The 12,305-nt window shown below is 39.5% G+C and overlaps 1 protein-coding gene across 1 annotated transcript in view; it reads right to left on the bottom strand.

Annotated features, from left to right (window-relative positions):
* The window catches only part of gramd4a (GRAM domain containing 4a), a 146,768-nt gene that overhangs the window by 53,071 nt on the left and 81,392 nt on the right, over positions 1 to 12,305 (bottom strand). Inside the window, exons 3-4 of the mRNA XM_020518497.2 lie at positions 11,502 to 11,622; positions 9,441 to 9,499 (exon numbers count right to left, since the gene is read on the bottom strand). Coding sequence (XP_020374086.2) covers positions 9,441 to 9,499; positions 11,502 to 11,622 — 180 coding nt within the window. The remainder of the gene's footprint in view (positions 1 to 9,440; positions 9,500 to 11,501; positions 11,623 to 12,305) is intronic.

The raw sequence follows: 12,305 nt of genomic DNA, 5'->3' as shown, positions 1-12,305 counted from the left end.
ATGGGTTTGGAAGGAGCTGTCTAAGGACAGCTTTGGTGAATTTCTGCAGCGCAACCTGCAGATAATACGCAATGCTGCTACTGAACATTGCTGGTGGAGGAAGTGGATGTGGTGCCAATCAAATGGCCTGCTTTTTCCTGAATGATGTCAAGCTTCTTGACTGTTGTTGGAGCTGCACCCATCCAGGCAAGTAGGGAGAATTCCTGACCTCTGCCTTGTAGATGGTGGACAAGCTTTGGAGAATCCAGAGGTGAATTACTCGCCACAGTATTCCTAATCTGACCTGCTCTTATACCCACTGTTTATGTGGTGAGTCCAGTGCAGTTTCTGGTCAAGGATGTTAAAAGTGGGGGATTCAGTAATGGTAACCCGTTGAATGTCAAGGCTAGTGGCTAGATCACCTCTTATTGGAGATGATCATTGTCTAGCATTTGTGTGATGTGAGTGTTACTTGCCACTTAACAGCCCAACCACGGATATTGTCCAGACCTTGTTGCATTTGAATATGGACTACTTCAATATCTGAGGAGTAGCAAATGGAGGTGAACATTGTGCAATCACGGTGAACGTCCCGACTTCTGACCTTATCATGGAGGGAAGGTCACTGATGAAGTAGCTGAAGATAGTGGGCTTAGGACACTACCCTGAGGAACTCCTGCAGAAATGTCCTGGAGCTGAGATGACTGACCTCCAACAACCACAACCAAGCATCAAGTTCTTAGGAATGGCAATAACCAACAACCTGTTCTGGATGTCGCGTGTAGATGCTTCAGTCAAGAAGGCACAACAATGCCTCTTCTTCCTCAGACAGTTTAGGAAATTTGGCATGTCCATAAAGACCCTCACCAACCTTTACAGATGTACCACAGAAATCGTACAATCTGGGTGCATAACAGCCTGGTACGAAAACTGCTCTGTCCAATACTGTAAGAAACTACAAAAGGTTGTGTGCACAGCCCAGACCATCACGGAATACAACCTCCCATCCATGGACTTCATTTATACGTGTCATTGCCATGGATAGACAACATCATCAAAGATCCATCCCACACCAGTAATGCTCTCCTAAAACCCCTTGCGTCAGGCAGAAGATAGAAAAACTTGAACATATGCACCAACAGGTTCAAGAACAGCTTCTTCCCTGCTTTTATTAGACTGATGAATGGACTCTCTAACTGCAAATAATGCTGAACTTGCCTGGCGCACGTCCTGTGCAGTGTGACCTGTATGCCTTACTCTGTCCAAGTCTTTATTCATCCTATGATCTGAATGTCCTTGCTTACTACAGTCTACCTGTACTGCTTGCAAACAAAGCTTTTCATTGTACTTAGGTACATGTAACAAAAATCAAATCAAATCTTCCTTTGTGCCAGGTATGACTCCAACTGGCAGAAAGTTTGTCCCCTGATACCCATCGATTCCAGGTTTGTTAGGGCTCTTTGATGGCACACTCGGTCAAGTGTGAGCTCGAAGTCAAGGGCTGTGACACTCACCTCACCTTCAGCTCTTTTATGCATGTTTCAACCAAGGCTGTAATGAGGTCAAGAGGTGAGTGGTCCAGGTGAAACCCAAATTGGACGTCACTGAGCAGATTATTGTTGAGCAGGTGCTGCTTGATAGCATTGTTGATGACACTTTCATCACTTCACTAATGATCAAGAACAGATTGATGGAGCAGTAATTGCATGGGTCGGATTTATCCCGCTTTTTGTGTGCAGGACATACCTGGGCAATTTTCCACATTGTTGGGTAGATGCCGTGTTGTAACTGTACTGGAAGAGTTTGGCAAGGTAAACGGCAAGTTCTGAAGCACAAGTCTTCAGTACTATTGCTGCAATATTGTCAGGGCCCATAGCCTTCGCAGAATCCAGTGCTTCCAACCGCTTCCTGATGTCACATGGAGCGAACTGAATTTGCTGAAGACTGGTATCTGTAATGCTGGGGACCACTGGAGGAGGCCAAGATGGGTCATCCACTTGGCACTTCTAGCTGAATATTGCCGAGAATGCTTCGGCCTTATTTTTTCCACCGTTTTCTTGGGCTCTTTCATCATTGAGGATGGAGATATTTGTGGAGCCTCCTCCTCCACTAAGTTGTTTAATTGTGCACCACCATTCATGACTGGACGTGGCAGGACTGCAGAACTTAGATCTGATCCATTGATAGTGGGTTCACTTAACTCCTTCTACACTTGATGCTTATGCTGTTTGGCATGCAAGTAGCCCTGTTTGGTAGCTTAACCAGTTAACGCCTAATTTATAGGTATGCCTGACGCTGCTCCTATACTCTCCATTGAACCAGGATTGATTCCTTGATTTGATAGCAATGGTTGAGTAGGGTATAGGCCAGGCCATGAAGTTGCAGATAATGCTGGAGTACAATTGTGCTGTTGATTTCCCATAGCACCTCTTGGCTGTCCAGACCTGAGTTGCTAGATCTGTTTGAAGTCTGTCTCATTTAGCACAGTGATAGTGCCACACAACACAATGGAAGCTATTCTCAACGTGAAGTCTCCCAGCCAAAGATGGTTTGGAAGCATCACCATTGACTAAGTTGCCCATGTCAGGAACATATCGAAAACAGTGGGTTTATGGCCAGTCGTGGGAGAACCGGTGTTACAAAGGAGTACAAGCATACCAAAGAATTAAAGCAGCATACTCTAGAGAGGGCTTAACAATCTCATAATCAAAAAATCAGATCAAATCATTGCAGACCTTTGTATCCAGTCATGCATTGAGGCAGACAATTAAATAATTAATGAGAGGGAATAGGCTCCACAAACATTCTAATTTTCAGTGATAGTGATAACCAGTAAATCAGCAAAAAGACAGCCATCTTCAGTCCGAAATGCTGAGTGGATGAACCATCTCTGCCTCGTCCCGAGATCCCTACTATCATAGATGATTCACTCCATGTTATCAACAAACAGCTAGAAACAATGAAAACGGCAAAGGGTATAGGTATCAACAGCATTCCTGTTGTAGTGCTGAAGACTTGTTCTCCAAAACTAGAGATACTCTTACCAAGTTGCTCGCCCGGGTCCAGTTACAATACAGGCATCAACTTAACAACGTGGAAATTTGGCAAGGTATTTCCTGCCTACTAATGCAGGTCAAATCCAATGTGATGAATTATCACTCCAGTAGACGACTCTCAAACATTAACAAAGCAATGAAAGGTATCATTACCAGTGGTACAAAATCACACTTATTTACCAATAACCTGCTCAATAATGTTTAGTTTGGATTCCACAGAAGCACTGTGTTACTCGATGCCTGATTGGAAGAGCTGCTGGCCTCAGGCTGGCAGCTCTCATTTTGTGCAAGTTGGACCCTGGGGTATACAATTTCCGGTGAAGGCCCATTGGTAATATTGCCAATGATTCATTCGTATTTGGCAGACCTCCCTTAAGAGAGGTCTCTCACTTGCTCACCAGCCGATGAGATTCCCACTGTTTTAACATGGATTAATCCAATACATCGAATTCAGAATTTCCTTGATCTGCAGCCAGCTTGTCAAGATAACTGATTTTATCATACATTCTTGTTCATACAATGTGATTATCTTGGGCAGCATTTATTTACCATCCCTAACTGCATTTGAGAACTTGGGTGCTCACGGGCCATTGTTTTGAACTGTTGCAGTCCCTGTGGTAAAGGCAGACAAACAGTACTGATTAGAAGTGAGTTCCAGGATTTTGACCCAGTGACTGTGAAGGCACATACATCATCCTGACTAAGAAATATGTAACTTGGATGGGTAATTGCCACTGGTGGTTTTCCCATGGGCTTGCTATCCATGTTTTCCTAGGTGGTAGAGGACACTGATTTGAAAGGTGCTATCTCAAGACACCTAGTGTTTTTGCGGTCCGTCTTGCAGGTGATGCACGTGGCTGCTTGTCTGTACCAGTGCTGAATAAAGCATATATTTAAGGTGATTCGTGAGCTGCTTAATCAATCAAGATGCTTTGTTCTGGATGGTATTGAGCTTCTCAAGTGTTGTCAGAGCTACGTCCATCCAGGCAAGTAAAAATTATCTGACTGTACTCCTGACATGCGCCTTATTGCCTCACTCTTCAAAACTTGTCCAACAAGAATTCCAAGTTTCTGAGCTGCTCTTGTAGCCACAGTATTTATGTGGCTGATCCAGTTCAGTTTCTGCTCAGTGGTTAATCCCTAGAAGTTGACAGCAGGTGATTCAGTGATGGTAATGCAAATGAAATGTCAAAAGGAGACTGTTAAGTTCCCTCTTGATGGGGATCGTCATTTTGTTACATGTGTGAATATTACTTGCTGTGTATCAGGCCACACCTGAATGTTGTCCTGGTCTTGTTGCATGTGGGCATGTACTGTTTCATTTGACGAATGAAACTGAACACTGCACTTGACCAGAGAACATTCCCACTTTGGAACTTTTATAATGAAGGAGAATTCATTGATAAAGCAGCTGATGATGACTTCGACTAAGACACTACCCTGAGGTGCTCCTGCAGCTATGTTCTGGGACTGAGATGATTGACTTCAGCAATCATAATCTTCTATCTTTGTTACAGCTGTGACACTAATAATTGTAACATCTTGCCCCAATTCCCACTGACATCAACTTAACTTGGATTCCTCAACCTGATTTTCAGTCAAAATCTGCCTTGATGTCAATTAGCAGCTCATGTTTAACTTCTGAAATTCAGTTATTTTGTCTATATATGTGCCAAAACTATAATGAGTCTTACACACACAAATAAACAACAACAACAACAGACAAACTGCATGGAAAACAGCTCACTGCAGTTGAATTAATAGCAGTGGGGCAGCAAGTTGAGACCCTTAAGTGGCCAATTAAGGACCATTTAAGGGCCTCAACTGGAAGAGGTATCGGTAAGTCAACCATGGACATTCCTACCCGAACTTAATTTCGATGGAGGTGGGGTTCAGGTATATCACCACCCTACCTAATTAATTGGGCTTCCCACCTCTAAACTCACTATCTCCAGAAGCACAAGTTTCTGGCCACAATTTCATCATCATGGGTAGGTGGTGAAGAGGGGAATTTTTGAAATCCATGCTTGCAGCTTAAAAACTCATTTCCAATGTTAATGTCAGTAGAGATATTTTCAGATCAACTGTTCAGTGATGTTATGACATAGCTTTGGAGCTGCAGAGTCCTGAACCCAGGCCTCCTGGTTCAAAGGTAGGTATAATGATCAACTCACCTTGTCATTTCCCCCATAAAATAACACATTGGGTATAACATTTTCCTCAGCTGTGTGCATGAAGTCAGGTGTGTAATTCATTCACTTGGTTAATTTTAAAAAGAGAAGCTATTTTCTTTGATGATTTTGCTATCCCTACAGATTTACTGCCTCTCTATCTGAAAGACACGTAGGAAATGATTCATTATTAAAAACACATAGAAGTAAACAAAGAGTGATTACCATCTTCACTGATGAGATCAAGTCAATAATCATGAATAAACATTGGCAATAAGATTTATTACGAGAAAATAGAATGGTTTGAAACAAGAAGGGAAATAGAAATTGAGGCACTACCAATAGTTTACGGAGACTTGAAGTAAGACAGAAATTGCAGAATCACAGAAGTGTTATGGCACTGTATGAGGCTATTTGGCCAATTATGCCTGCATTGACTTGTTAAATTAGCAACATTATCTATTGTCAGTCTCCAGCTTTATCCCCCCAAAAACTTTGCACACTATTTTTATCCAAATAATCATCCAATATACTCCTAAATACTTCAACTGATCCTGCTTCCAACACTCGACCAGACAGTTCATTCCATTCCCTTACTACTGAGTAAAAATGTTTTCTTCACTTCACTTCACCCATGCTTACTGCTCATGAACAGTTTTCCCTATCCACTCATTCTAGCCTATCCGCGATTTTGAAACCATTATCAGATCTCCTTTTAGCCTTCTTCTCTCCAAGCAGAACTGTCCCCACTTCATCAATCTATCCTCATAACTAACGTTCCTCATCCCTGGAACCATTCTTGTAAACTGCTTCTTTCTTGTAAACTTCTGCACATTCTTCAATATGTTCACATCCTTCCTATAACGTCGTACCCGTATCTGTACACAGGTCTAATAAGTATCTTATACAAGTTCAACATCACCTCCTTGCTCTTGTCTTTTATGCCCCTATTAATAAAGCTGAGGATACTGTATGTTTTACTTACTGCTCTCTCTACCCGTTTGCCATTTTCAATGATCCATGCACATACATACCAAGAACCTATGCTACTGCACTATCCTTAGAACTGTACCCACTATTTTATATTGAAAAACAATGTCCTTCCTAACAAAATTCATTACCTCATACTTCTCTGCATTGAAATGCATCTGCCACCTACCGCCCACCCCACCAACTCATCTATGTTCTTCTGGAGTTCTACATTGTCCTCCTCACACAGTTTACAATTCTTCCAAATGTTCAGTCATCTGCAAGCTTTGAAATTGCCCTCTGCACACCAAGATCTAGATCATTAATATATATCAGGAAAAGCAATGGTCCCAATATTGACCCTTGAGGAATTCTACTACAAACATTTCTCCAGCCCAAAAAATACTCATTGACCATCACTCATTATTTCCCGTCACTCAACCAGCTTTGTATCAATGTTGCTATTGCCTCTCTTATTCCACGACCTGGAACTTTCTTGACAAGTCTGTTGAGGTGGTAATGCATCAAACACCTTCTGAAAGTCCATGTACACTGCATTATCCATATTACCCTCATCAAGCCTTTCCGTCACCTTTTCAAAAAAGCCCAGCAAATTAATTTAAAATAATTTTCCCTTTAGAAATCCATGCTGGCTGTTCCTAATCATCCACGTTTTCCCATGTAACTTCTAATTTTATTCCCAAGAATTGCATCTAGAATCTATCCCACCACTGAATTTACACTGGCTGATCAGTAATTGCTGGGCTTATCTTTACAACCTTTCTTAACAAGGCCACAATTTTACAGTCTTTTGACAGCTCTCCTAAGAGTAAATAAAGCTGAAAGACTGTGGCCAGTGCCCCTGCAAGATCTACTCTCATTTCCTTCAAAATCTTTGGATGCATCTCACCCTGTCCCAGTGACTGGAAAATCAAAAATGAAAAATCTATGTTTTTGGCCATATAGTATATGGATTCCAATATCTACACTTGGAAAGGAGTACATATCTCCCTAAAATATGAAATATTCTGTGTAAACAATATTCAATTTATATTTTAATTTCAAAACAAAAAGCTTAAAAGACTACAGATCACATCAGTCTCAGTGGTAAACATTACTTTAAATAGGAATCATTGTCTAAATAAAGCAACTAAAACTAACTTACTAGCAGGCTTTTGATTCAATCAGATAAACTTAAGAACCTTAAAATCTTGTTTGAACAAAAATACACGGACCTTAGCAATTACAGTGAAGTATGTTGCATGCTAAGTAATGTTGCACATGCTCAGACTAGGAACTGAGTGAATGGCATGCACAGTGAGAGTTCTGGGAAAAAGTTTCAACTGCAAGTCCAAGCTTTACAACGTGGTTGGGTTGGGGTCTTCAATTGAAAAAATACTCAAGACAGAGAGACCATTTTAGTGTTAAATTTAATTATGTTATTCGTGAAGTATACATTTTTCTGGATAAGTTACAAACCTTAATTTGAGCCCTTCGTTAGCAGGCTAAAAGGGGGAAAGTTACAGGTAAAAACGTTTTCAAAAAATACTTAGAGCTATTTAATTAGAATACTGCCTTTATTGGTTTAATATAATTTACTTCGAATGCATCCACCCAGCTGCCTTGGGCTACAATCTATTGTGCAATTAATACCCATCTGGAAGATCTATATCTACAATTAATAACAAAGCCCATGAAAGATTTGTAATTTTTATAAGTTCTTGATAGTATTCTCATCAGTATTTCTTTAGATACTTGTGCATTCACTACATTTTCAGTTACAATGTGCTGCTGTTTTATTTGAATTAATCAACAATGCATGACAAGGGAATTGTAAGTTCACTGTATGATAAAAATGGGACAGTTAGAAAGCACAAGCAAATAGTTTTTATATAAATCATAAAACTGAAATCTGGATTGTAAAGTGCACAATAGAGCTTACAGATTTATATTTTAAGAGATATAACTCTTTAACTCATCTGCAAGTCAATATTTTCATGTTGAACTAGTGAATTAATGATTTAATTTATAAGACCATAAGATATTGTGGCAAAAACAGACAATTCAGCTCATTGAACGTGCTCTCTCATACAGGGAGACTGTGGTTGATCTGAGACTTGTCAACTCTACTTTCCTACCTTTTCTCCATAATGCCTGACTCCCTTACCGGTTGAAAATCTTATCTACTAATGCTTTGAATGCAGTAAAGATCCAGCCTCTACAGCACTCCATGATAAAGAATTCCAGACTTACAATCCTGTGAAAGAAGAGAATCCTCATCTCTGTACTCAGATTGAAAGATGGTATTTTGTGAATAATTTTTTCATAATAACAATCTTTGTCCATAAAACATAAACTGACACTTAAATTGATGATACTTAAACTCAACAGTTTTCATAGAAAAACGTGCTATTAGAGTCGATTTTTGAAACTTTTAATTGACCAAATGAAATGCTGTGTTTGTGAAATCATTCATTTCTAATGTTTATTGAACATTTTTGTTCACAAAAACATTTGGAAATTCTGTGATGAAAAAGGATTTGGACATTTATTCCACAAAATCAAACTTTCTCTTTTAATTTCTGCACAGCCAAAATCAGCATCAAGGACTTTCAATATTGCACATGAGAGGAGAATAATGCCCCTCCATACTGTCCCAAGAATGCACTCCAGGATCACAGAATCCACACAGTGCAGATAGAAGCTATTTGCCTATTGAGTCTGCGCCAACCCGCCAAACAGCATCCCACCCAGAACCATCAGCCCCACCCTATTCCCGTAACCCTGCATAATCCACCTAGCACATTCCTGGACACAACAGGGCAATTTAGCATGGCTAACCCACCTAACCTGCACATCTTTGGATTCTAGCTTAGGCTCAAAGAAGATTCTCCCGAAATGCACCCTTGCAACATCTTTCCACTTAGTATATTGCTAATTCAGTAGCAACAAAAGAAGATAGTGGCCAACAGTGGGTAGTTTTATAAAAAGGGGTGTAATCTTCAAATGAATTCAGTGAAGATTGCTCAAACTCATTTCATATGCAAAATTTACATCCAAACAAGTTTTCAACCCATTCAGAAGTAAAAGGTCAGTATCTACCCACTACACCAATACTGTGGAAACTCCACTATGACCTCTCACTTAACATTAAAAATTTTTAAGGATACACTAAATTAAGACCTTTAATATTGCTCGAATGTACAACATTTATTCTTTTGTGCTTAACATTGAACTGTCCTCGGAAATCACCAATGTTAATTACCTGTTCCATTTACTGAAGTCTGAACTTTCAAAGATTGCTGACTTGAAGAGTCTTCACCTCTTTAAAAAAGGATGAAAACACAAGAAAATGCTGACATACATTTCACAAGTTAGACAAATAGTTAAATACTATAAAATATCTAAAATTTAATTATTTTAACAGATCAAATTTATTTAATTCAAATTTTCATAGCCTGCTTACAGCAAATAATCAATCAGGATTGTTCATTCCTATACCAAACACCTCAGCTGGAGATCACAGCGGTCAGGCAGCATCCATGGACAGAAAGCAGGCTAACCTCTCAAGTCTAGGTAACCCTTCATCAGAGCTAACATGAAGTGAGCTCACTTCAGCTCTGATGAGGAGTCATCTGGACTCGAAACGTTAGCTTGCTTCCTCTCCATGGATGCTACCTGACCTGCTGTGATATCCAGCATTTTTTGTTTTCAGTACAGATTCCAGCTTCTGAAATAATTTGCTTCTACCTCAGTACATACGTCTTGTCTGATAGGTCACTGGTGTACATGGAATGAAATATTTCTTGATTACTCCAGAAGGGTTTTTATATGAATTAGCACAATACCAGCAAAAAACAGAGAATTTTCTGAAGGAATTTCAACTTTCAGCATGGTGTGATCAGAGTTTACTATTTCTCAGTGGCTAAATATTTCACATTTCGTGGTACTGTAGTCCTAACACGAAGAACAAATGCTTCAATAACAAAACCAGAACCATTCCATAAATGATGCATCAATGTTGTTCCCATTTTTAAACAAATATATCTTGGGGTTCATGTCCACGATTCCCTGAAAGCTGCCACCCAGGTGGATAGAGTTGTTAAGAAGGCGTATGGTGCGTTAGCTTTCATTAATAGAGGGATTGAGTTCAAGAAGTTATGCTCCAGCTATCCAAAAACCTGGTTCGGCCACATCTGGAGTATTGTGTCCAGTTCTAGTTGCCTCATTGCAGGAAAGATGTGGAAACGTTGGAAAAGGTGCAGAGGAGATTTACCAGGATATTGCTTGGAATGGAGGGAAGGTCTTACGAGGAAAGGTTGAGAGAGCTAGGGCTTTTCTCTTTAGAACGACAAAGGAAGAGAGGTGACTTGATAGAGGCGTACAAAGTGATCAGAGGTATAGATAGAGTGGACAGCCAGAGACATTTTCCTAGGGTGGAGGTAGCTATTACGAGGGGGCATAGTTTTAAAGTGAGTGGAGGTAGATATAGGGGAGATGTCAGAGGTAGGTTCTTTACTCAGATAGTGGTTGGGGCGTGGAATGCATTGCCGGAGAGGGTAGTGGAGTCGGCCTCATTAGGGGCATTTAAGCGGCTATTAGATAGGCATATGGATGATAGTATAAGGTAGGGCTGGAGGCTAGATCGACCTTAGGTTTAGGGTAAAAGTTCAGCACAACATCGTGGGCCGAAGGGCCTGTACTGTGCTGTACAGTTCTATGTTCTATGTTCTATAAGAGGTTGTTGTGGGATATAGTCCATGTTTGCAAAGTTGCATTAAAATTACCAATGAAAACAATATTGTGCCACAGATGCCAACTGGCATGCAACTAGTTTCAGCAACATAATTAGCAAAAAGATTTAGATACTCAGGCATTTTTCTTTCAAGACAGTGGCAAACTGTAGCCATCTTCTATTTAAGCTAATTCTGCAAATTATCAAACAAAAAGTGTCTGCAAAATAAATAGTATATCACTATACTTAGTGACTTAAATGATCATTTCACTCCTATGATTTCATAATTCATTTTTACTGTATGACTTGAATATTGTGTGCTTTTAGTCACTGAAATTTGCATTTGATATATCAATAGCATGCAATATTTCACAGAAATAAGGTTCACACTACTTTTAATGCTTGCATTAAAAAGAGTGTATTAATAGTCAACTATAGAGTTACTTGCTACTAGGACGTCACACATCACACCCCTAACTTACATTACACAGTTATTACCCATTTGGAGTATCTAATATTTTTAAGCAGATTTGATGTATTCTTCAGGCATCTACAGAAATGGAACCTCAGTTAGCTCTGTATCAATTTTACCTGGTTTTGATCACATCAGAGATTTTTTGTTCCAGCTCTATTCGCTTCAATTTTTCCTTTTCTAGTTCTTGCTTAAGAGTTTCAGCATTTGTCTCTTCCCTAAGCTTCCTCAACTCTTCCTCTGTTTAGGAAAGAAATACAAGATCATGCTTTAATGAAAACCCATCACATTAGATTGGTCACTGTAATCATAATATATTATTCAGAAGTAGCAAGTTATTTATTGCACAGTACTTATCTAACTACATAGTCACAAAATTGACTTTATTGTTGTAAGCCTTTGTGAATCAATTACAATCTAATTTAAATAAAAACTTGTTCAGTGGATTTATGTTGTATGCCTGGGGCCAGTTTCATGTTTTGGGCACACTTATTACAATCTGCTTTTCATAAAATTTTGCCAAAATTGCAGGAAAAATCTTCCTAAAAGAAAAAGGACAAAGAAACAGAATTGCTTTCACGTAACATCATACTACATCTTTCACACCAATTCATAAAGATACTCATACAAATTAATTTGAAATGCAGTGACCTATGTAGATGAATTGAATTGCCATTCTATGCATAGTAACATCCCACAAAGCATAGTGAGATGGAAGGCCATGTGATTTGATTTTTGCTGAAGTTGGTTAAGGTGGTTATTTTTGGCTAGGATACCAGAAAAATGTCTGACTCTTCTTAAACTAGTACCAGGACTGTTTCTTCAAACATCCACCAAAAGAGAAATGGAGCCACAGATAAAAGAATAATTCAAAACAATAGCTTCGTTGGCAATGCAGCACACTCACACTGGATAGATAATAA

Source organism: Rhincodon typus, chromosome 22, assembly GCF_021869965.1.
Source record: "Rhincodon typus isolate 14 chromosome 22, sRhiTyp1.1, whole genome shotgun sequence".
Classification (NCBI taxonomy): domain Eukaryota; kingdom Metazoa; phylum Chordata; class Chondrichthyes; order Orectolobiformes; family Rhincodontidae; genus Rhincodon; species Rhincodon typus.
The sequence above is the reverse complement of the archived record's forward strand: the minus strand, read 5'-3'. Positions and strand labels throughout refer to the sequence as shown.